This window comes from Rana temporaria, chromosome 1, assembly GCF_905171775.1.
Source record: "Rana temporaria chromosome 1, aRanTem1.1, whole genome shotgun sequence".
NCBI classification, from domain to species: domain Eukaryota; kingdom Metazoa; phylum Chordata; class Amphibia; order Anura; family Ranidae; genus Rana; species Rana temporaria.
This window is the reverse complement of record NC_053489.1, coordinates 537,236,008-537,263,365: the sequence shown is the minus strand read 5'-3', so window position 1 is coordinate 537,263,365 and position 27,358 is coordinate 537,236,008. Positions and strand designations below refer to the sequence as shown.

General features: G+C 40.0%; 1 protein-coding gene across 2 annotated transcripts in view; it reads left to right on the top strand.

The window, feature by feature from the left end:
* Window positions 1–27,358, top strand: part of FSTL5 (follistatin like 5) — an 803,249-nt gene that overhangs the window by 233,160 nt on the left and 542,731 nt on the right. For both annotated transcript variants that reach the window (XM_040332604.1, XM_040332598.1), the window contains exon 3: window positions 15,856–15,889. In XM_040332604.1, the coding sequence (XP_040188538.1) occupies window positions 15,856–15,889 (34 nt within the window). The remainder of the gene's footprint in view (window positions 1–15,855; window positions 15,890–27,358) is intronic.

Here is a 27,358-nt window from a genome sequence, read left to right as displayed (position 1 = left end):
GACACACATCCACTCTGCTGCATCTTCTTGCTGTGACCTACTAAGCAATATATATGACGTCACTTCTGGGTCAGCCTCTCAGTGTCCTCGGCTAGCATAGCCAGGAAGGGATGTATTGCAATGTGATCTGCATTGCAATACATTCAGTGGAGCCCAGAGAAGACATGCAGGGTCTTTTAGACTCTGCATGTCTCAGTAAAGAGAACCTGTCACCTAAGAATCATCACATAGGGCACTTGTTGTCCCCTATGTGATGAAAAAAAAAGTTAAGCAAAAAAAAAAATATTATTAAGCTAAGTTAAGTTACACCCAAGCACATAAAATCCCCCAAAAACCTTTTGAAGCCCCCCACCCCCACATATATGCACAAACGAACATAGATTCATGTGCCAGGTGTAACTACATGTGAAAACGTCATTTGCGATACACATGTTACATATTGCCGCACACGGTGGAGTGAGAGCAATAATTCTAGTACAAGACCTCCTATTTAACACTAAACTAATGACCTATAGGGGGCTTTTAAAGCATTCCCTATAGAAAATATAGGGTACTGAAGTTTTTCACCATTACACAGATGCACACAGATTTAAGGTTTGACATGTTGGGTATCTATTTACTTTTAGAAAATATTGCTTCCATAAAATATATAATATTTGGAGGTTTTATGTAATCTTCAGCCCTAAAATATTTTTTAAACATGTGTGCAAACAATGCTAAAATGGCTCTGACAGCAAAAAGGGTTAAAAAAATGTTCGAAGGGTCACCATCAGTATTCCACCACTACAAATGCAGTAAGAAATGTAAGCTAAAATAGATTATGAGAGAGGAAGAGATTAAAAACAAATTTTCCACATTTTTTTAAATATATAAATAGTAAGTATGTGAGGTCAGAGCATATCAGCCCAATAAAGTATAATCAAGGAAGTTGGTCACAAATGACAGGAAGAAGGCAACTGTATTAAATCAATTTTCAAAGGAAAAGGAGGGGTATAACAATCAAGACAGAGGCCCGGATTCACAAAGCACTTACGCCGACGTATAACAAGTTACGCCGACGTAAGTGCAAATGTGCGCCGTCGTATCTGTGCGCCGGACCCACAAACAGAGATGCGCCTAAAACCAGGCTACACCCCGCCGACGTATCTTGTTTACGCCGGCGTAGAGTGGGCACACATTTAGGCTGGGAGCATGGTGCCGCTCCCATTGATTAGTCATTCAAATATGTAAATGAGGGAAATATGGCGATTCACGAACCTGCGTGCGCCCAACGCAGGCTACGAGAGGTGCGCGTAAGTTGTATGTCCGGTGTAAAGTTAAGCCCCATAAAGGAGGTGTAACTCAGCAGCAGACATGCAAAGGTCTGCACCAGGGAACACAAGCCGGCCAAGCCGGCGTATTTTACGTTGGACGTGTGTCTGGCTGGGCGTAGGTTACGTTCATGGCGTACGCATTGCTCCGGCGTATCTTCGGCAGTTTTTCCGACGTGGTTGTGAGCATGCGCAGGGGGAAACGTCCACGTCACGGTGCATGCGCAGTTCGGTAAACGTACTTGTCTGGTGCTCGGACCATCATTTGCATGGGGTCACACCTCATTTGCATGGGTTTGCATGGGACAAGCCCACTTCCACCTACGCCGGCCTGTGCCTTTGAAACCTACGCCACGCCGACACAGCGTTGGGAGCACTGACTTCCTGAATTCCATGCTTGCCTCTCTGCGCTGCGTCGGCGTATATTATTTGCGCGTAATGTGCGCCCGCTCTCTGTGAATCTGGGCCAGTATTGTTAGTAACATTAAATGGAATGTACACAAGGAAAATTTCTTCTAACTATATAGTTCCCTCCATTCAGCAGAAGGGCTCCTAGATGGAAAATAGGATCTAGATGGGTAAAATAAATGCAATGATTACAACACATTTTGTGAATATTGACCCCAACTTCCTTAGATTCTTTGAATCTAGAAAATACAATCAGAATTCATTTCAACCAGTTTATAACAATATACATACACTGTTTGCACATACTCCTTTAAATACCTCAAGCTAATAAGAGAGTTAGTCCCAGCTGGAATCATAGGGCCTGGGGACCACCATCCATGGTGGAATATACTCTGGTGGCAAACAGAAGCCAGTGTTTAAAAGAGACTTGAAAAACTTAATGTGAATAAGCCACCAGGAATAGATGGGTTACACCAGAGAGTCCGCAAATAACTTAGTGTTGTTAAAATCATACTGTTATTCCTAATTTTTAAGGCCAGATTACTGACTGGAATGGTACCAGCTGATTGGCAAAAAACAAACATGGTACCAGTCAGCCTAACATCAATAGTATGTAAACTATTGGAGGGGTTGATAAGGGACCACATCCAAGAGTCTGCCGATGAAAATAGTACTATTCGTGGTAACCAGCATGAATTTATAAAAGATAACTTTTTCCAGACCAGCCTGTTAACATTCTATGAGGAGGTATGCTGTAATTTGGATAGACGACAGCCTTTGGATGTGGTGTATTTGCATTTCACCCCAGCATTTGATACAGTGCCCCATAAATGCTTAATTTATAAGTTGCTCAATCTGCTAGCAGTGATTATAGTGTATGTACAGTACCTGGATAGAAAGCTGGTTATAGTAGTGTATCCAGAGGGTGGTGATAATCTGTTGTCTGAGTGGTATAGAGTTGTAAGTGTGGTACCCCAAGGCTCTATGCTGGAACCAATTTGGTCTAATGTGTTCATAAATGATATTGAGGTTGGCATAAATAGTTCAATATCAGTGTTTGCTGACTATACCAAGCTAAGCAGAGCAAAACCATCACAACAGTATATAACAATATTACAAGAAGGGGACATAAGGGCTAAGAATATGAATACATGTTACTCACTAGGGGGAGAACCTCTGGGAGAATTGAGGATGGAAAAGGTTCTGGGGCTCCAAGTAGATCACAGGCTCAATAATAGCCTGCAATGCCAATCTTCAGAAAGCAGGGATAGCAGATTGTTAGCATGCAAAATAGTATCTACTCAAGAGATAAGACTATAATTCTACCACAGAACTCAGCTTCAGCCACATCTTTCTTGAGTATGCCACCCAGTTCTGGTCACCAGTTGTCAGAGGACCAATACTCGCACAGTTAATACTAATGCTAATACTACAGCTAATGTGCATTCTTGTGCAGCTCAAGGAAACCCTGGTATGTGCTTATTGTTGGATGTTCTTCATATTTTTTTGTTACTTGTGTTCCTATTTTGCTGACTGATTTTCCGTTGCTGATCCAGATTGCTCCTGACCTTGATCTGTGGTCTCTGGATACTGACCTCGGCTTGCCTCTGACTATTCTCTGCCTTCTTCCCTGGTACTGAGCTCGGCCTGCTCCTGGACCTTTCTCTGACAGATTTTCTGGTACTGTCCTTGTCCTGCTACTGGATCTTACTCTGCCTGTTTCCCTGGTACTGACCTCAACCTGCCATTGACCTTGCTCTACCTGCTTCTTGTCAACACTGCTGCCTACTAGTGATGACCCTTTCTTGCTTTGACTATGTCTCTGTCTGTGGCAATCACTTACTACCAAGCTACTGCTATCCATGTTTATCTGAGCCTTGTACCTCTGTTACCTCATTCAGGGGTGCTCAGACACACACACATTTACTGAACTTGATGGACTGGTGTCTTTATTCAACCTCACTAACTATAAAACGTAAGTCCCAGGTGCAATTTTAAATGACACAGGGAGAGCAGCTGTTTATGCCAGCATGGTTATGAAACAGCACTCAGAATTAACATTTCTTTAGAAATGTAGGCAGTTTCTGGTACAGAAATCACCAGATATTAGTGAAAGAAGGCGTGTAGAACTAAGCTCAGGAGCTAAAGCAATCAGATTCTGGGCTTTAGATCATTCTACATAGCACTTCATAGTAGTTTTACTTAAGTAAATATGTTCACTTTATTACTGTTCTGCTATATTAAATATAAGATATAATAGTCTTATATCATTTAGCAGAATTTGTTTATTATGTTGTGTGGTAAATATTATTATACAGGATTTATATAGCAGCAGCAGTTTGCTTAACGCTTTACAAAATGAAGGCAGACTTTACAGTTAGGATACAAGTTGGTACAAGGTAAATCAGAGGGCCCTTCTCGTTAGAGCCTACAATCTAAGAGGGAGAGTCAAGTGATACAAAATAATAATTGTGGGGGATGAGCTGATGAAGAAAGTAAAAACACAGTGGGCCAGATTCAGAAAGAGATACGATGGCGTATCTCCTGATACGCCGTCGTATCTCTGAGTTCCGTCGGTCGTATCTATGCGCCTGATTCATAGAATCAGGTTCCGCATAGATATCCCTAAGATCCGACAGGTGTAAGTGACTTACACCATCGGATCTTAGGCTGCAATTCCAGGCTGGCCGCTAGGTGGCGTTTCGTTTTTTTTACTCAATGAATATGCAAATGAGGATTTACGCCGATTCAGAAACGAACGACCGCCCGGCGCATTTTTTTTACGTAGTTTGCATTCGGCTTTTTCCGGCGTATAGTTACCCCTGCTATGTGAGGGGTATCCTATGTTAAGTATGGGCGTCGTTCCCACGCCGAGTTTTGAAATGTTACGTCATTTGCGTAAGTCGATTCAGAAAAGAGCTGGAAGTAAGTTACGCTCACGTCGAAACCAATGACGTCCTTGCAACGTCATTTGGAGCAATGCACGCTGGGAAAGTTTACGGACGGTGCATGCGCAGTTTGTTCGGCGTGGGGACGCGCCTGATTTAAATTTTAAACACCCCCTACCCGGCAAATTTGAATTCCGCCGGGGGATTTACGATACGCCGCCGCAACTTTACAGGCAAGTGCTTTCTGAATAAAGCACTTGCCTGAAAAAGTAGCGCTGGCGTAACGTAAATGATATAGGTTACGCAGATCTAAAGATCCGCTGACCTATCTGAATCTGCCCCAGTGTATTAGTTAGAAGCAGGATAGGCTTCTTTAAAAAGAGAGGTTTTTAGGGATCATCTAAAGATGGATAAATTAGAAGCTAGCCGGACAGATTGGGGTAGGAAGTTCCAAATGTTGGAAGAAGTCCTGGAGGCTAGCATGGGAGGAGATGACAAGGGAGCTGGATAGCAGGAGGTCTTTGGAGGAGCTAAGAGAGTGGATTGAATGATATTTTAAGATCAGTTGTGGGTGGCTTTGTAAGTTGTCGATAGTACTTTAAATTTTATTTGTTGGGTGAGGTGAAGCCAGTGGAGAGATTGCAGAGAGGTGTACTAGACACTGAACGGTTGGTAAGATAGATGAGTCTGGCAGCAGCATTCATGATGGACTGAAGGGTGAATAGAATGTAAATCAAATTTGTTAATGAGGAAGGAGATGCAGTTGTCAAAGCGTAAGATAAGCAGGGAGTGAATTAGAAGCTTTATGGTGTCATTGGTTAAAAGGGGCGTATTCTGGAGATGTTACAGGGGTTGAGGTGACGTGATTTTGACAGGGATTGGATGTGGGCCTGAAAGGACAGTTCACAGTCCAGGGTTACCCCTAGCACCCTGGCATGCGGGAAGGGACTGATTGTTGTGCCATATGTGAGGAAACTAATGGAGTAGGCTGAGGGGTAGAGAGATGGGAGTGGGACAATTATTTAAAAGTTGCACTGTGAAAAATGACAGGAAGATTAATTTGTTCTCAATTTTTATTCATAATTATTATAATGATTATTAATTATTAATATCAAGAAAATAAAATATATGTAGCCAAACTTCCTGCCAAATCAAAGCCATGTCTGTCCCCAAAAAACAGTGCATAATATATTGGGGTAAAAATACAAATGCTAATAGGTATAATTTTTGGGAAACTGGGACAGTGCCAGGAAAAAAAATGCTCTGGGACTCAAATGGTTAATATAAATATAGACCTCTGGAAGAAGATTAAGCTGTTATCCAAAAGTCTTAAGAACTAACTATTTGCCAACCCAGTCCATTTTATAGAAATAATAAAAGAGCAGCAGGGCATCATATGAAAGAGTGTGGTGTGCTGGTGTTTTTGAAAGTAATGGTTGCAACTGGGTCCTTAGGCCTTCTTTTTATATTCATTCATATTTTTTACATATTTGTGGTATTTGCAAAAGCAACATGCACATTTTATTCAGAAACCTGTATAGTTTATACTAATAAAGTAAATTGCAGCGTTCTATCTAGTCACTTATTAAAGGTTAAAATGCATAGTTATGTTGGTTTTCCTTTGTTTTAGCTTCCCTAGAAACAACTTCATAGGTCATCACCAGCAAGCAATTGAGCTTTCTAATGACTGACTTCACTGTCAATGGGCAATTTAAAGCCAGACAAAGCAACAAAATAGGAAGTTGTTTATCTAATTAGTGCCTGCAATTGTCTTGTTAAAAGAGACAGCTTCATGTTTGAGAAAATATATACCTCACATTCATCAATTAAGCTTTAAAGTTTATAATAATCAAGCTTCTGCAACAGAAAAGATTTTTCATGGGCTCTGTGTTATTGTAAATGAATGCTAGAACTAGCTGTGATTAAAGACTTCCATTCTATCTCTGGATGTTTGAAATTCCAAGTAGAACATCTGGATTCCTATTTAATAGCACAGAGTGAAAAGCAGAATGGTTTTAAAACAAGTGCCATTTATTCTTGAACTAGCACCATTTTTTATCTTTGACTTGTGTTGTACGACTGTAAGAGGCCATCAAATTATTTGTTTTAAAAATGTTATGTATTACACACGATCGGTCCATCCGATGAGAACGAAACGATGGACCGTTTTCATCGGTTAACCGATGAAGCTGACTGATGGTCCGTCGCACCTACACACCATCGATTAAAAAAACGATTGTGTCAGAACGCGGTGATGTAAAACACAACGACATGCTTAAAAAAACCGAAGTTCAATGCTTCCAAGCATGCGGCGACTTGATTCTGAGCATGCATGGATTTTTAACCGATGGTCGTGCCTACTAACGATCGGTTTTGTCCTATCGGTTAGGAATCCATTGGTTAAATTTAAAGCAAGTTGGCTTTTTTTTAACCGATGGTTAAAAAACCTATGGGGCCCACACACGATCGGTTTTGACCGATGAAAACGGTCCATCAGACCGTTGTCCTCTGTTTAATCTATCGTGTGTACGAGGCCTTACACTTCTCTTGTGCATGGTCATGGTCTTGGATTACCTCCTGTTTTATGTTTATATTTCACAAGTTGCAGCTTGCAGTTTTTCTCATCTTTGGCTTTTTTAATGCAGCTTCATTCCATCAAACGTAGTCTTATATTAGGTTTGATCTCCTATACTTCGTTCACAATAGGTCTCCTTTAAGGCCCCGTACACACGACCGAGTTTCTCGGCAGAATTCAGCCAGAAACTCGGTCGGAGCTGAATTCTGCCGAGAAACCCGGCCGTGTGTACACTTTCGGCCGAGGAAGCCGACGAGGACCTCGGCGAGGAAATAGAGAACATGTTCTCTATTTCCTCGTTGTTCAATGGGAACTTTCGGCTCGCCGAGATCCTCAGCGGCTTCACAAGGAACTCGACGGGCAAAACGATGTGTTTTGCCCGTCGAGTTCCTCGGACGTGTGTACGGGGCCTCAGGCTCGATTCACACCTATGCATGTTGCTTTTGAGCATTTTTGCAATGCTTTTTGCGGTGCTTGCTGTGTTTTTTGACGTGCGGTTTTACCGCGATTTTACCGTGATTTGCGTTTTGTGTTTTTTTTTTTTCTTAACCAGTAATTTTTTTTTTTTACATTTCCTTTAACAACCAGCTGTAAACAGGTTTAAAAAAAAAGCAAACCACAAATCGCGGCAAAATCGCGGTACTTGCGTTTTGGATGCAGGTCTATTGAATTCTATTGCATGCAAAACGCTGCTTTTTGCATGAAAAAAAAGTCCCTGACCCTTTCCAAAAACGCAGAGGCACAAAAAAGCATTGATGTGAACATGTTCCATATGAAACCATGTTAAAAAATTTCCCTGCATTCCTGCAAAATGCAAAATGCATCAAAAAAAGCATTAGTGTGAATGGAGCCTAAGGCAGCATTCAATAGACAATTATAGCCGGATTCAGAAAGACTTACGCCGACGTATCTTCTGAATTTTGGCTCCATCCGACCGACGTAAGTCTCCTACGCCGTCGTATCTTTACGCTGGCCGCAAGGGGCACTTCCATTGATTTACGCGTCGAATATGTAAATGAGCGAGATACGCCGATTCACGAACGTACTTACGCCCGTCGCAGTAATCTACACCGTTTACGTAAGGCGTACGTCCGGCGTAAAGTTATTCCACACAATAGTAGGTGTAAGTCATGTTAGGGTATGGGTATGGGTATGTCGGAAAAGCCGTCATATTTTACGCCGTTTACGTAAGTCGTACGTGAATGGGGCTGGATGTAGGTTACGTTCACGCCGTAGGCATTGAGCCGTTGTATCTTAGGGAGTATATACGACGTGATTCTGAGCATTCACGCGCATGCGCCGTTCGTTCGGCCCTTCATTCACATGGGGTCACTCTTTATTTTAATACATCACGTCCACTTCCTTGCTACTTTGAATTAGGCGGGCTTATGCCGGCCAATTTACGCTACGCTGCCGCAACTTACGGAGCAAGTGCTTTGTGAATACTGGTCTTGCCTCTCTATGTTACGTTGGCGTAGCACATATGAGATGCGCTACGCCGGCCAAAAGATGCGCCGCACTACTATAATACTGTATATAGGGTTCCTCTATTCTTTCAAGAACCCGTGCAATCGCTGGCAAAAAAAGTTGAGCATTTCACTAGCCTATCTTAGAGTATACATTTAACAGAGATGATGGTTAACTTTAAAGTGTATCTCAAGCCAAAACTTTTTTTATATAAAAATAGTGATACATAATTCATTAGGATGACAAAAGACACAAGTCTACATTACCTAGAGTTGGGAAGGGTTACAGAGAATGTTAAGTTTTATTTACGGTCTGTGTCCCCACTAAGGCAATTCACTTCTTGTGTTTGCACTAACCAAAACAGGAACAGAGGGGAAATCTTTTAATAAGGACACATGTTCTAGTCACAAAAGACTAATATCGACCACATTTAGGGGTGTTTATTTCCTACATTGTTGGGGCTACAGGATCAAAATGGAAGTGAAATGTCCCCAATAAACCATTTGGAAAAACATTTTTTTAACCCTTCCATATTCTATGCAAACCTAAAAAAATAGCTATAAAAAGTTATTGTTATGCCTTGTACACACGGTCAGACTTTTGACCGTGCAAAAGTCTGCCGTGAGTCCGTCGGAAGTCCGACGGAAGAAAGAGAACAGGTTCTCTATCTAAGGTCCGTCGGATGTCAGATGAAGGCTACACACAGCCGGACTTTCCTAGAAAAATAAGCCCATCAGACTTTTTTTCTTAGAAAATCCGGCCGTGTGTACGAGGCATAAAGGTTGTAATTGAAAAAACTAATAAACATGCTATACTTTTGCACAGAGCATCACAATCCTCTTCTTTTTGGGTCCCCCACCGGTGGTCCTGGCTCCTCCCCCTGCTGAGTACCCCCAATAGAAAAACTATGGCATTGTCCATTCACACACAGAGTGTTGCTCAACCCCACCTCCTGCTCTCTCCACATTGGTTCATTAGTTGTGATTGACAGCAGTATGGGCCAATGGCTTCCACTGCTGTGTGAACCAGTAAGGAGAAAGATTCCTGGCAGAGTCACTGCTCTCATGCATGTTGCTGAATCAAGATGGGGCTCGGGTAAGTATAAGGGGGGACTGGGGGGAGCTGCACCCAGAAGGTTTTTTACCTTAATGCATAGAACTTCTGCCTTTAGAACCACTTTAAGGCAATTGTATAATAATACATTTATTAATTAAAGTGAACTCTTGTTCTTTCCATGCAAAACAAAACAATAGGTTTATAATGATGTCCACTCCCCAGCACATTTTCAAGTTTTCCCTGCTCCCCTTTCACTCCATTAAAGGAGTTGTAAAGGAATTATTTTTTTTCACCTTAATGCAATCAATGCATTAAGGTGAAAAAACATCTGATGATGTCGCCCCCCCCCCCCCAAGCCCCCGTTTTACTTACCTGACCCGTCGAAAGTCCGGCGCTCGGTCCCGAGATCCTACTCGCCGCTCAGCCTGGCCTCTGATTGGCTAGAGCAGATGGATTGAGAGCAGCACAGCCATTGGCTGGCGCTGCTGTCAATCACATCCAGTGACGCGGCGCGCCAAGGGGTGGGGCCGAGTGATACAGTGAGCGGCTATGGCCACAAGGACTCATCACCATGCAAGCTCTCTCGCATGAATGTGGTGAGTTCTTGCGGGGAGGACCAGAGACAGCCGCCGAGGGACCCCAGAAGACGTGGATCAGGGCCACTCTGTGCAAAACTAACTGCACAGTGGAGGTAAGTATAACATGTTTGTTATTTTATAGAAAAAAATTATGTTTTCCTTTAGTAACCCTTTAAACTGCCTAAAGCAGGAATGCAATAGCAACCATCAGCTTGTTTTATTTATGTATTTATATATATCTTTTCTCAGGTTCTAGACTTTCTGGTAAAGGTGAGCTGAGAAACTGTGGAGCGGCCTGATCACTTTTTTCTGCCTCTGGATAATCTATTTACTCAAAACATATTTTAAAGTTCACAAAAAAAATCATACTATGTCGCTGTGCACTAAAATTAAATTGAGTGTATTGAAAATATAGGTTTGATAACATAACATTTGCAACTGCCATCTTTTATTTTACAGGTTCTCTGCATTCAGAAAATATATATTATTTAGGGGGTTTTAGGTAATGTTTAGGCCAAAAATAAAATTTTAACATGCATGTCAAAAATAAAAACAAAAGGATCAAAACAAACATACTGCTGTTCATGCATGGTCATAGTACAGAGGCATGCCAAAGTCACCTACTGATCCAAATAATGACTGATTTATTACACAAAATCTATAGATGAAAGTTAAAAGTATGATTATTGTTTGATCAACAATTCATAAGGTAACAGTGGAGAAACAAACACACAGAGAAGAATCACACTGCCTACACGTGACATTTTATAATAGCGTCCCATTAATATCTCTGTTGGACAATATACAAAAGTACTGTGCTAATGCAATGAAAACAAAAATCTTGGCACATTACCATTCTCAAAGACACAGTTAAACTAACATTAACAACCTTGGAAATATATGTTTAAAATGTTGATTTTGTTTTTCTTAAATACAACAGGGAGAAATGCAAACTGATGATTTGCTGCAACAGTTCCCTCTAAAATCTCAAACACAGTTATCACGCAACAACTTAATCTTCTTTGTTCATAGCTAAATATATCCAAAGCATCAGCTATAATCTGTCCTCATAACCTTGACCTGACTATTCAGCTATTTGTTTAGTCACTTTTCATTATCCAGTCCTCGTGTAGATTTACTTTTCGTTCTGAAATGAAAAAGAAATAAATATTCCTTGATTTTCTTGAATGTTACATTACTTTCAGCTGTTATCAAATATTTTTTCCACATGGCTGCAGGACCTTTATCAAGGTTGATAAAATCTCCAGGCATGCTTTTCTTTCTTTTCCTACGTTTGCATAGAAGTTCCAAGGCAACTTTACACATTCTTGTGTATTTATTTCACATGCATTGCAGACGTTTTGTGATGAACCCTTCACCAATTACATGTAAGATGAAGGGTTTTGTACTGTATTTTAATGTTCTTCCATTTGGAGTGAGGTCTGTTTGCCCGCTTGCAGTAGCAAAATTGACAGCTTCCCTGTTTATTTTTTAAGTGGTGCTATATCATGCAAACACTTTACTAAGTATACATGTTTGGCTTAATTGAATCCTTTTATATCAGTTGAAATAAAAAAAAAATACCCCCCCAGTTACCTTAAATAGTACCTTACTTTCATCTGCAATCAAATATTTATCTTCACATGTCTGGGGTTGATACAATTTCCAGGCATGCTTCTCATTGATTTTTTTTTCTATAGAGGTCCCAATGCTAGAACACCTATTGTAGGCACATTCTCTTTGTTTGACTTTGAGGCCTCGTACACACGGCCGAGTTTCTCTGCAAAAACCAGCAAGAAGCTTGCTGGGTTGTTTTTTTTTGCAGAGGAAACCGGTCGCGTGTACACTTTTCGACGAGGAAACTGTCGAGGATCTCGTCAGGCCAAAAAGAGAGCATGTCTTCTTTTTCCCCGACGGGAATGGGAAAATTTGGCTCACCGAGATCCTCGGCGGCCTCACAAGGAACTCGACGAGCAAAACGATGTGTTTTGCCCGTCGAGTTTCTCGGCCGTGTGTACGAGGCCTCATGTGTACTTATTTCTCATGCAACTCAGACTTTCTCCCCAGTTGTAGCTGCACCACTTACATGTAAATGGTAAGACTTGTACTATAATATAATGCTCCTCCAGTTGGGGTGGGGGGTTCCAGCTGCAGTGGGCACATTGTAAAATGCCCTGTTCAAGTGGTGCTATATGGTGCAAACACTTTACTAAGCATACCTCTTTGGCCTAATAGACACCTTGTATACCAGTTGAAGCTTCATTTTATTTATCCAGTTCTCATGTAGATTTACATTTTGTTCTAAAAAGATAAATACATACACCTTGATTTCCGTGAATGTTATATTACTTTAAACTGTGATTCTTTCATCTACCTTGTGTGAAATCTATTATTTTTTTTTTTATTTTTTCTGTTTTTTCATTCAGTCAGCTGGATGAACAAAAAAACACTAACCATCAATTGCTAACTTAACCACTTCAGCCCTGGAAGGATTTGCCCCCTTCCTGACCAGGGCGTTTTTTGCAATATGGCACTGTGTTGCTTTAACTGACAATTGCGCAGTCGTGCGACATGGCAACCCAAACAAAATTGGTGTCCTTTTTTTTCCACAAATAGAGCTTTCTTTCGGTGGTATTTAATCACCTCTGCATTTTTTTTTGCGCTATAAACAAAAAAGAGCGACAAATAAAAAAAAAAAACAAACACAATATTTTGTACTTTTTGCTATAATAAATATCCCCAAAAATGTAAAAACTAATTTGTTCATCAGTTTAGGCCGATATATACATATTTTTGGTAAAATCGCAATAAGCGTATATTGATTTGTTTGCGCAAAAGTTATAGGGCCAGATTCTCGTACAATTGCGGCGGCGCAACGTAACCCGTTTACGTTACACCGCCGCAAGTTTTCAGTGTAAGTGCCTGATCCACAAAGCACTTACCTGTAAACTTGCGGCGGTGTATTGTAAACACGTCCGGCACAAGCCCGCCCAATTCAAATGGGGCGTGTACCATTTAAATTAGGCGCGCTCCGTTCGCAATTTTCCCTATGTGCTTTGCGCGAAATTACAGCGGCGGAATGTGTTTGTGAATTGCGACGTGCATAATGTACTTAAGCTGAAAAAAAAAAAACGACGCGGGAACGACGGCCATACTTTAACATGGTGGAGTAATTTTACACCATGTTAATAGCACACCTAACTTTGCGACGGGAAAAAAAGACTTGCGCCGACGTAACGAACGTGAAAACCTTCGTGGATCGCCGTAACTGCTAATTTGCATACCCGATGCTGGAAAACGACGCAAACTCCACCCAGCGGCGGCCGAGGTACTGCATCCTAAGATCCGACGGTGTAAGTCAATTACACCTGTCGGATCTTAGGGCTATCTATGCGGAACTGATTCTATGAATCAGCCGCATAGATACGACAAGAGATACGATGGTGTATCAGGAGATACGCCGTCGTATCTATTATGTGAATCTGGCCCATAGTGTCTACAAAATAGGGGATAGATTTATGGCACTTTATTATATTTTTTTACTAGTAATGGCGGTGATCAGCGAATTTTTATTGTGACTGCGACATTACGGCAAACAGATCGGACACTTTTGATACTTTTTTTGGACCAGTGACATTCATACAGCAAGCAGAGCTAAAAATAGCCATTGATTACTGTATAAATGTCATTGGCAGGGAAGGGGTTAACACTAGGGAGCGATCAAGGGGTTAACTGTGTTCCCTAGGTGTGTTTTAACTGTAGGGGTATGGGACTAACTAGGGGAGGAGACTGATTAGTGTTCCTACACGATCTGTCTCCTCTCCCCTGAGAGAACCAGGATTTGTGTGTTTACACACACAGATACCGGTTCTCGCTCCGTCACGAGCGATCGTGGGTGCCCAGCGGTCATCCCACCTGCCTGGCATGTGCATCGTCTTCAGGGACACTCCTAGTGCGCCTGCTAAAGCATCTTAAAGAGCTGACATACAGCTACGATGGCTCGTGCAGGGGAGCCAACCTACCACAGTTATACTGCTGGTTGGAAAGGGGTTAAAGAGGAACTGCAGTCTGCTCACATAATTTGTAATAAAAACATCTTTGCCATTCTGGAGCTTCCCTCCAACCATTTTTCATATAATTTTATATATACTGTGATTCTGTACTTTCTTCCTGGCAAACGCTCGTGAGAGAAAGAGAGAAGGCTGTGTATGATGTCATAAGCCTAGTGTAATGACCCGACAAGAAGCAGGAAGTGGGCTGTATAAGGTAGTTTCTGGCAGAAAAAAAATGTTTTACTATCCAAAGTTAAAACAAGGGCAGAAGATTTAATAGATGGAAAGTTGAAAAAAATACTATTGGGGTGGATCTTTTATAAAAAATATTTGAAAAAGTTAAAACAATGGGTTTCATTTAAAAAGTAAAACAATTAACAGTACACATATCTTTGATGGAATTGTCTTAATGTAAGCCATCAAACACCTAGGCGTTTCAAGCTGAAGCTCCTCTTTGAGTTTAGCTGGAATGGGGACATAGACTAACCAATAAGGAAGCTTTCTAAGGAATGGATTGCAAAGTCAAACTGAACTTGTGTATAGAAAGATTTCTAAGTTATGCCGTGTACACACGACAGTTTTTCATGACGAGAAAAATGCAATTTTTTAAATTGGTCGTTCAAAACGGTCGTGTGTAGGCTCCAGAGCATTTTTCTCGACGAGAAAAATTGCCATAAAAAATTTAGAACCTGCTCTATTTTTGCTTGTCGCTTTTCACGTCGTCTTTTTTATCGTCGTGACAAATAAACGGACGTGTGTACGCTTTAACGACGGGGAAAAAACATGCATGCTCAGAAGCAAGTTACGAGATGGGAAATTAGCATAATCAGCCCAAAGGGTGGCGCCATTCTAATAAAACTTCCCCTTTATAGTGCCATTGTACGTGTTGTACGTCACTGCGCTTTGCTTGAGCATTTTTTATCACGGTTGTGTGTATGCAACTCAGGCTTGAGAGGAATCACGTAGAGAAAAACATTTTTTTTTCCATGACATAAAAAACGGTTGTGTGTACGAGGCATAACTTTTGTTGTCTTTACTGCATATATGGATCTCGCAATCATTTTGACAGTTACTTTTCGCTAGAGGTAGCTGCATCATATACCCAGATATCTGAAGGTTAACATTTTTAATGGTGCCAAAAGACTGTTCAGAATTTTTAAAGATAAGTTCTATTGCTTTGTTTTACAATACCAGCGACGGTGCTTTGTTAGTAAAACATGTATGTGTATGCGATTAGGGTAGCTGGTTGAAAAGGCATATTTGCCTATAAAACCCAGCTACGAATCTTTGACATGTGAAATTGTCTGGCAGCCCTTTCCTGCCTCACAGGTGGTAAAACACATGCCAGACAGGGGTTACTTGGAAAGGCATTGGTAAAGTTTTACCCTAGGATACTAATAATTGTGTCTGTCTTTTGATAATGCAATGGATATGAGTATTTTCTACAATTGAACTGAAGAGTGACTACATGAACAACATTTATTTTACAAGCCTAACATTCTTTTTTATATTTTATTTTAGCAGGAGAGACATCATGATGTGACAAGAAACAAAGGTAGGTCTTTTTATATTTTGTTTTTTACTTTGCCTGGTGAACAGATACAAGTTAGTGGTGTCAAAAGCATTAAATGGGAGATAGCAAGGGAAATCAGTTTACTTTTCTGTCTGTGTGGTTTAAACATTTTAGCATGGCGTTTCACAGCTTCAAATGTTGGTTAACTAACAGAGATCTAGGCATCGTGCCCAGAAAACACTCAGTTCAATACAATGAAAACAACAGTTTTATTACCATTGACATAAGTATAGAAAGTAAGAAAACAAGAGACAAATTTAATAAATAAGTTCACACCTTAAAGCAGAACTATATTTACTTCCTGTCTACTGATTGGAGATCTGCTAGCTTCCTCTCCAGAGCCAAAATCTTTTACCCATTTTTTCAGTTTCTGCATCCATCATGACTGCCATCTCAGGAAGATGTAGCTCCTGTGTATGTGCAAGGGAGTTTATACATCACAGTATCCAGCAGAATAAGGTTGTAAACATGAAGATAAGAAACCTTTATTGAAGAAGAGATGTTGCTTTACTAAAGGCTAATCAACTGTTGACTTTGAAAAGAAAGTTTCCTTTAGCTTAGTGAATGAGGTGAAGGTCTGCTGACTTCCATCATCCAATCATCTGCACACAAATACACATTTTTTTTTGCTTTGGTAATTTTCACCACAATTGCTAAGTTAACTACCTCCCACCCGGCCAATGTACATAAACAGCCAGATGGGAGCCTTCCTGTTGTGAGTGGACGTACCTGTATGTCCCTCAGAATGGGTGCCCACATGTAGCGGCACAATCCTGTGATGGTTGTGTCCTTCAGAAAAAACACCTGTCAGTGTGCCAGTGTCTCACCAATAAATAAAGAAATTAAATTGCCTGTCACCCTGTGCTCGTGTGCAAAGGCAAACACACACATTGGTCCTGTACGCATACGTAAACAGCGATCGCACCACACATGTGAGGTAGCACTGCAAACGTCAGAGTGAGAGCAATAATCCTAGCACAAGACCTCCTGTGTAACACTAAACCAATAACCAATCAAGGCTTATAAATTGTTGCCTATGGAGATTTTTAAATAACAAAGTTTGGCGCCATTTCACAGGCGTGTGCAATTTTAAAGAGTGACATGTTTCATATCTATTTACCCAGCACAATGGCATTTTTTAGATTTTACCAAAATGTGGGTATTATATTGTCTTTGTGTTATTTACTGTATGTGTTAGTGTGTAAAATTGAGTTTGAAAAACCACTGTGCAATTACTGTGTCACATAAAAATTTGAAAAAAACAAACAAAATGTTATTCTCTAAGGCCTTTGCTACAATAATATATAATGTTTGGGGGTTCTAGGTATTTTTTTTATTTTTAAACAAAAAGTGTCAGAAGAAGGCCTGGTCCTAAAGTAAATAATGCCTGAAGGTACTCCTTGGATGTTGCACCTCTCTATGTGACCAGGCTGTGAAAAAGTCCCACACATGTGGCATTGCCATACTCAGGAGGAGTAGCAGAATGGGGTGTAGTTGCAAGTATGCCCATGCCATGTGTGAGAAACAACTTGTTAATATGATTTGTTTTCTAAAAACAAAACACACATTTTATTTAGTTTCTTCATTTTAAAAAGAATTGTGGGAAACAAATTACAACTTCAAAAAACTTCCCATGCCTCTTACTAAATACCTTGGATGATCTAGGGGTTATTTGGGATTAATTGTACTGTCTTGGCATGTTAGGGCCTCGAAAAATGACACATGCGTAAATCGGATGTGATTGATTTTCAATGATTGGCACCATAGCTTGTAGACTCTGTGGGGCAGATTCATGAACAATGGTGCAGATTTGCACCGGCGTGGTGCATCATTTTTAGACTACACCGGTCCAGCGCGGAGAGGCAGTTAGGTGATTCAAGAATTTTTTTTTGTCTACGATGCCCCAGCGGGGCGGATTTTAGACGGCGTAAGGCGGGGTAAGGCCAACTGGGAGTCACCCTATGCTAATGAAGTGCCGACCGTGGCGCAGGGGTCACGCCGGGGCGCATCTTAGACCGCACATGCTCAGTGACATCCAGGGGTAAATGCCCCAATCTGCACATGCTCAGAACTGCGCCCCGGCGTGATCCCTGAGCTACGCCGACCCACTACCAAAGCCCAGTCCATGAATCAGCCCAGACTTCCGCCCTGCAGGTGCAAATGTACTGAAGCTTTTTTTTTCTAAGCTAGGTCGTTTGCATTGTGGTGGGGCAGTTATGGCTGATGAGGAATCCTCAGGTGGGCGGATGACCAATTTCAGCCCAGAGGAGAGGGCTGTAATTATTGAGGGCCTCTCCCAACATGGGGACCGCCTCTATGTGTTGTCCAGCAAGTGTTGTTGCTCAGTTCGTTTGTAACGCTGCTGCTTTAGCTGCTCTCCAGCTGACCTCTGCAAGTTTGGTGCAAAGTTACCCCTGCTTTTATGAGGTGTAACTTTGCACCGGAAATTTCAGCTCCGCTCACCGGGAGTAGCCTGCGCCGGTCAAGCTTAAGTTGATGAATCGGCCCAAAAACCTAATTTGCATATTTAAAACACAAAAACCATGGCCGCGCCAGATCCGACCAGCGTAAATCTGCGCCAACGCCGCGCCGGCGTGGAAAGGTTACACCGAGGCGATGAAGTCTATTTGGAGGCGTAATCTGGTTCTCTGGGTAAGGCGCAGCGATCCGCCGGCGCAAATCTGCACTTACGCCGTGCATCTACCAAAAAAACGGTGTAAGTGCTTCATGAATCTGGCCCTATAACTTTAACACAGACTAAATAATATACACTGATTTGGGTTATTTTCTTACCAAGGAAATGTAGCAGTATAAATGTTGCTAAAAAATGTGGGTGTTTTCCATTTATTGCACAAAAAAAAAAAAAAAAAAAACGCCAGTGATGATTAAATATCACCATAAGAAAGTTCTGTTCGTTTAAAAAAAAAATTATATCAATTTCATATGGGTACAGTACTGCATGACTGAGTAATTATTATTCAAAGCATGACAGCAATGAAAGCTGAAAATTAGCCTGGGCAGGAAGGGGGTGAAGGTGCCCGGTATTGAGGTGGTTAAGGGCAGGTTGCCTTGTAAAATGGACATTTTCTTGCAAAGTGAACAGCCTTTTTGCATTTAGAAAATCAATCTTGTAATATGTCAATTTTTTGGGGGGAAAAGGGGCTATAGATCTGCTTTAAGATATGGTTACATTATGGTTACATTTCATATATAATTTGGATACCTATGTGAAATGTTGGGTTTAAATAAAACAAAGAAAAAAAATACTTGCTGTGAACTCCTAAATAAATAGATACTGTAGAAAAAAAAGAAAAATTATTATACATGTAATTTTAGGGTTAAAAATCAATGGTTTATTTAAATCTCACACTAGTGCAGGTTATTAATTTATTAATTTTGGGCAACAAAACATCTTTGAAATCAAAGTATGATTGTCAACAGCATAAATGAACTCATATGTATGCTACTGTTGTCATCTGAATATTCTATACAAAGATTTGGAAGTAAGCATTTACATTTGACAAAAATTAAGGCTCTTGTCCCTATCAGAAAGTAGTCATATTTACTATTGTACAAGTCAAATTCATTAAAGTATATCTCTAGACAAAATGTGTTTTTTGAGCTATGAATTCCTGCGTGTTCCCTTTCCTATTATCCACAATAATGTGCTCCTTTTACTTGCCCCTCTTCTTACCTAGTGAAAAAACAAACAAAATGCAACCTACCAGATGCAGCTTAACCATGGCCACACAGAGGGGATGAATGAGACAGCATGTGGGTAATGCACAGAGTGCAGGGGTCAGGTGTGTTTAACATACACAGTGCAGGGATCAGAAGTACCGTATATACAGCTCAGCACACAGCAAACAGCACAGCTGCCTCTATTTGGTCCAACAGAGTAGAAAAAGTCAACGTGTCTGTCATGGGGAGCACGAGAATTGTCACTGCAGACATCTTGTGTGAAGAAAAGGCTGGTAGGAGCTCTGCCCAGCCTAACTTATCTTTCTCAACCACTCACCTGAGCATGACACCTGTAGGGAGTCCAGGCAGCTTTAGGTTCTTTTTGTGCTGCTGTCAGTGCCAGGATAAGCAAAGTATTCTGTGGAAGTGTGTGCAGGGTTTTCTATGCTGTATCCCAGCACAGGTTCATCTTGGCTTGTGTTAAGCATTACGTCTTGCAGTGGGTGCTGAGAAAATGTGTGTGTGTGTGTGTGGGGGGGGGGGGTGGACTCCATTATCTGTGCTGTATCTATGCCCCAGTTGGTGGACAAATGTCATTAAATTCTGCTAGGGATCTAATATTTTCACCCCTCCCCTCTGTCCCTCTCCCTTAGGGGAAGCAGCCAAGGAGCTTTGAACTCTTTAAACCTAAAAAAAAAAGATGTTTCTATTAAAAAATACCACACAGCTCCTGGGCCAATGACTCTTTTTATTGGAAGACAGCCTCCTTAAATTGGAAACTGTTCCTGGAAATTAAGGACACCTGGTCAGCCTAATACCATGCTGTAGATGTATATCAGGAGCTGTTTACTTTTAGATAGTTACAGAGTTAGATTGAAAAAAGAGTCCATCTAGATCAACCAGTAAAAGAGAAAAAAAAATTGTAAAACATACAATCCTATACACCCAATGCTATATCCACAGTTGATCCAGAGGAAGGTGAAAAACCCCAGCAAAACATGATCCAATTTGCTACAGCAGGGGAAATACTTCTTTCCTGATCCTCCGAGAGGCAATTGGATATTCCCTAGATCAACTTTACCTATAATTGTTAGAACCCAGTTAAATTATGTACAGGAAGAAACCAGGCCATTTTAAAGCAATCTACTGAGCTGGCCAGAACCAGCTCTTGGGGGAGTCCATTCCACATGTTCACAGCTCTTACTGTGGAGAAACCTTTCCATATTTGGAGATGAAATCATTTTTCCTCTAGACGTAAAGAGTGCCCCCATGTCCTCTGTGATGACCTTAAAGTGAATCACTCTAAGTTCACTATATGGACCCATTATATATTTGTACATGTTGATCATATCCCCCTTAATCTCCTGTTTTCAAGAGAGAATAAATTCAGTTCCTCTAATATTTCCTCATAGCTGAGCTCCTCAATGCCTCTTATCAGTTTGGTTTGCCCTTCTCTTTCCCCAGTTCCCCAATATTCTTTTTGAGAACTGGTACCCAAAACTGAACTGCATATTCCAGATGAGGTCTTACTAATGATTTGTACATTGGCAAAATTATCTCTCTCTCTCTCTCTGGAGTCCATACCTCTCTTAATACAAGAAAGGACTTCGCTCGCTTTGGAAACCACAGCTTGGCATGCTATTATTAAGCTTATTATTAATATACAGGATTTATATAGCGCCAACAGTTTATGCAGCACTTTACAATATAAAAGGGAGACAATACAGTTACAATACAATAAAATACAAAATGATTAAGAGGGCCCTGCTCAGAAGAGCTTACAATCTAATAGGGTGGGGCAGGTGGTAAAAAAGGTTGTAAATATGGGGAATGGGGAAGTGGTAAAAGATTAGTTGGAGACGTGATAGGCTTCCCTGAAGAGGTGAGTTTTCAGGGATCGCCTGAAGGTAGCAAGAGTAGGGGATAGCCGGACAGGTTGAGGTAGTGAGTTCCAGAGGATGGGAGACGCTCTGGAGAAATCCTAGAGACGAGCATGGGAGGAAAGCGAGAGAGCTTGACAGTAAGGCCTCGTACACTTGATAGGTTAGCCACAGAGGACAACGGTCAGAAGGACCATTTTCATCGGTCCAAACCGATCGTGTGTAGGCCCCATAGGTTATTTAACCTTAGGTTAAAAAAATGGCAACTTGCTTTAAAATTTAACCGATGGATTGCTAACCGATAGGTCAAAACCGATCGTTAGTACGCACAACCATCGGTTAAAAATCCACGCATGCTCAGAATCAAGTCGACGCATGCTTGGAAGCATTGAACTTAGTTTTTTTCAGCACGTCGTTGTGTTTTACGTCACCACGTTCTGACACAATCGTTTTTTTAACTGATGGTGTGTACGCACGACGGACCATCAGTCAGCTTCATAGGTTAACCTAGGACAACGGTCCTTCAGACCGTTGTCCTCTGGTTAACCTATCGTGTGTACGAGGTCTTAGAGGTCTTGGGAAGAACAGAGGAAGACGGTTTTCGATATGTTTGGAGACAAGATTGGTGATGTAGCTCGGGGCAGAGTTGCGGATGGCTTATTATCCACTTATGATCTTACAATGTTCTCTTTCAAATTGAAATTCCATATTTCTGTCTGGACAGAGCAAACAGGGAGGGGGTGAGATTCTCCTATGACTTATTAAGCTCTATGTGTACATTTCAGCTGAAAACACTGATCACTTTTAGCAAATGTTTTTGCAACAGATCAGCTAAGAATAGGACAGAATACACATATGAAAAGGAACATGGAGTTTCCTTAACTGGATGTGAATAAAAATACAAAATAGAGGTTTCGGTAGCCAAGCAGAAAATTTCATGGGTCATGACCCAAGAAAAATTATCCAGCATACTGGCTGATTCTTCTGAGATGTTTCATGAAACTTGGGGCCCTTGGGCTGACTATATCGGTGTTCCTCTGGCACCCGCTTATGTTAAAGCTTGACTGCCGTCTAGATATAGGTTAGACATCTTATCTCCCCACCCTTCCCTGCCCTCTATCCCTCTTCTTCTCTCTATTTCCTAACCTCTTACCTTTTATGTAGCTATCCCTTTGGTACAGGATTCTCTTGATTATTTACCCAAGCGATCTTTACAGGGTTATGGTCGATGGTATTGATACTTTAATATCTTGTTATACTGCTTTATTTATGGCATGTTTTGTGGGGGGAAGTACATGGTAAGCTCTTCTCAACTCACTGCACTCCCCTCGCCCGCATTAGTGAGAGTGGTGTGGGGGGGGATGGCGAGGAGCGGGGGTCGGGGACCCTTCCCTTAGCACAGTAGGTTCCCAAGTGGGGTGCTGAGGGTCTGGACTCCGAGTTGCCCTCGAATCCGAGCCAATGTTTACTTGGAATGACCTTCTCAGGTCTTGAGGGTAGCAATTGTTCCAACTTTATTTAGCCTACCGGGCAATCATTATTTCCTCTGTCTTTTCCTCCAGGATTTATATTATTTTGTTGTATTTACCGTTACAAGATTTATTAGCATTCTGCTATGTATTGCTCCTAAGGGGCTATATGTATTATTGAAAAGTATATATGATGACTGTAATCCTATCTGAAATATTAATAAAAACGTATTGAAAGTAAAAAATACAAAATAGTATTATGCAACATATCATAGTTAGCCTAACAATGCAATCTTTAGAATGTTTGTCTATTTAGTCCTAATTATACTAAAGAAACTATCCAAAAAGTAAATAAAAAAGAATTCCTTTTAAAGTGGTGATCTATTTAAAAGATATTAGTATAATATAATGTAGTCAAAACTCTTCTAATATTTATTTAGAATACATTTATTACACTGAATTGGTATATTAGGAAATGCACTGTTCTATAGTGAGTCTATTAAAAAAAAGATATTGGAAAACAGAAACTGCTTGATATATGCCTACATAAACATTACTAAGAAAATAAATGACATTTAAGAGTCATTATTCCCAATGTTGTACTTGTTAGCGCTGCAAAACACTGTTTTCCTTTAGCATCACACAGACATTAATACAATAACTTCTAAATAATGTTTGGTAAGAAAGAAAATGATTGATAAGATGCATCAACCAAGTAATGCTGATGATCTATAAAAATGTAAAAAGAAAAAAATAAGAAAGAGAGAGATTCTTCTGCCCAGAACAAATGCATTCCAATCTAACAAATAGGTCATTCAACTACTAACAAAAGCTTTAGTGAAATAAATCAAACTTTCTGGCACAGCCTTAGCTAGGAATTAGTAGTGATCAACACTGTTTCTATAGCTTCACTTTGTATCTTTCCTTTGGTGGTCTAATCCAGAGCTTTTTTTCTCAAAAAATAGGTGCAGGAACTCAACCACGACCCCATTCAAATTTCACAAACAGTAGAAGGGTCTTAAAGGGGCATTAAATACCAGGATTGCATTACATACAGAGTGTAGAATTCAGGGGGGGGGTTACATACAGAGTGCAGAGCTGTCACTTGTAAACACAGAAACCAGACTTCTGTGTTTACAAGTGATTGTGGTGAGCAGGCACCAAAGGGTCTGAGTCAGAGGTGGTGGAACTGAGTTCCCCCAAGTTCCCCCTGAAAAAAAGCCCTGGTTTAATCCAATCCTCAAGTTTTACAATTAAAATGATCTTCTATATATGTTTGCTGTAGAGGCCCCCACACTAGCAAGGGTTTAATGCTCATTAAAGCGGAGTTCCGGCCACAATTTCACTTTTTAAATATAAATACCCCTGTAATACACAAGCTTAATGTATTCTAGTAAAGTTAGTCTGTGAACTAAGGTCCGTTTTGTTAGGTTGTTACAGCATTTAGACACTTTATAAAATAGAAATTGACTGGGGCCATCTTAAGTGTGGGCATCATGAAGCCAGACTGTATGACTTCCTGGATTTCAGCCTTGCAGATCTCGCACATGCTCAGTGCTGCACAAGCAGTGTCAGATCAGGTTTCAGCACCTGTGCTGTCCAAGTCACATGATTCTTTGAGACTGGGGAGTGCACAGACTCCTGGAAAGTTACACCCACTACATTCCCAGAAGTCTGTGTGGTGTAGGTTAGGAAGCATTAAGCACCTAGGTGCAGGAAGAGGGAAGATTAACTATTCTGCCTAGCAACAACACTTTGAAGGCATCTAAAAAAAAAAAAAAAAATTCGTAAAGGACTAATGACATTTTTTTAAAACTACTGATGTAATGTTATATTTATGGGTGGAACTCCACTTTAAGTCTAGGGGTACAGAAATAAGGAATGATACTTACCTTATTCGCAGTGACTTACTACAAACGTAATGATGTACTAGACGTAATACATGTTTTTTAGCTCTTTAGTGTCACCCTTTGGGCAACTTCATGCATGTTTGTTCATTTGATTTTTTTTCTGATGGACTTGCATACACACGATCGGATAATCCGACATAACACATTTGTTGTTGGAAAATTTTAAAACATGCTATCCCACATTTGTTGTCGGAAAATCCAACAACAATTGTCCGATGGAGCATACAAACGGTTGGAGTATCTGACAACATCCTACCATCACACAATTCCCGTCGGAAAGTCTGCTCGCGTGTACAGGCCTTTAGACTGGGATGCCATTAAAGTTCATGTGCGTGTAAAGACAGGTGTCCCAATACTTTTGACAAAATAGTGTATATCTAAACATAGAGTAACAATGAAAAGAGTAGATTCACAGAGGATGGGTGTAAAATTTCCAAGCAAGTACAATAAAATGTTCTCTGGGCAACTGTAACATCAATGACATTTTCAGAGTGAAGAAAAAGCATATGGAATATGCATAACCCCTGAATGGAACACCCCAAGTGAAAGTCTGTCAGACCTCTGTCTATGAGTAATTGGGTAAACCTATCAGGGAGTTACCTAGTTTATAATAAGGTGGACAAAAAAAGTTAGTAAAAAGGAAGGATAGGAGAATAAAAGAAAGGGAAAGAAAGAAAAGGAAAAATAAAAGGAAACAGGAAAGTGAGAAAAAGAGCTAGGAGGAGCATGTTAACCCCCCTGGCGGTATTCCCAAGTCTGGCTCGGGGTAAGATTTCTTTACCAAAAGCGGTAACCCCGAGCCAGACTCGGGATCGCCTCGCAGCATCCACAGGCAGTGTTTACTTACCGTGTCCCTGGATCCTGCGATGCCTCTCCGCTGTGTGAGTGAGGGGTGTCCTCCTCGCTTGATTTACAAAGTGCCCATGTGCCGCCGATCTTTGTTCCCTGCGACGTTAGGCCGCACGGGGGCGGAGTTCGGCGCCAAATTCAAAAATGTAAATAAACACATTACATACAGTATACTGTAATCTTACAGATTACAGTACTGTATGTAAAAAATACACACCCCCCTTGTCCCTAGTGGTCTGCCCAGTGTCCTACATGTACTTTTATAAAATAAAAACTGTTCTTTCTGCCTGCAAACTGTAGATTGTCCATAGCAACCAAAAGTGTCCCTTTATGTCAAAAGTGGTTTTAGAGCAGCTAGAAAACAGCGATAATAAATTATAATCACTTGCAGAATTGTGCGATAGCGATTTGTGGGGAAATTCGTCATAAAAAAATAAAAGTAATGACAGCGACAATTCTGCAACTGAGCAAATTTCAGTGTTTTTGATTTGATTACATTATTGAATAATTTTTATTATAATTATATTATTATTTGTTATAATTATTTATAGTTATTTATTTTATTATAATTTATGATTTTGTTTTTCAAACTTTATCATACCCGAGATGTCTACTAGACTTTTGTTTGGACAGATTTAAGTGAGGTATTCCTAAGAATTACAGGCCTACAATGTAAAACACCAAATTTCCTTGCAAAATAATTGTACCGCTTTCAGCACCTAAAACCAGAAAGAATCATACCGCCAGGGAGGTTAAAGGAGGGGGGCAAGGGAAAGCCTCTAGCACCCACCCTCCATGGATTTTTAGTAATTCACTAATCTACATGTAAAAAAAAAAAAAACACTGTCCCTTCAAATGTTATATATATATATATATATATATATATATATATATATATATATATATATATATATATATATATATATATATATATATACAGTATATATATATATATATATATATATATATATATATATACTATATATATATATATATATATATATACACTGTATATATATATATATATATATATATATATATATATATACTGTATATATATATATATATATATATATATATATATATATATATATATATATATATATATATATATATATATATATATATATATATATATATATATATATATATATGAATTTGAGCTATAGTAAATTAGTATTTATACTTTAATCACATTATAGTTTTACAAGCATATACTAATCAGTTAAAATAATGTGATTTTGGTAGCATGAGAAGAAAAGGTATTGATCTGCAGATCATGAATTACTATATATGTCACATAGGATATTGATCCTTTTAATTTTACGCTTACCTTAACATCTAAATGTAAAATGATTTCTGCTTACAGATCAATTTCAGACATGTAATTCTTGACTGCGCAGAGCATAATGTCAGCTTTTTCTGATTAAATTAGCAGTCCCCTGGTTATGGCTAGATCTTTTCTATTTAAATGTAAAATAATTTCAGGGCCATGTGTCTCAAATAGTGTTTAATAGCACTCCTTTGAAATGTTGTTAAAAACATTTTGAACCATTAAGAAATGCAGAAATGATACCACACATAAAATATATGTAGTTTTTTATTACTTCTAAGTGAACTATAAAAATCATATTTCAATAAATCAATAATCAATAAATTATA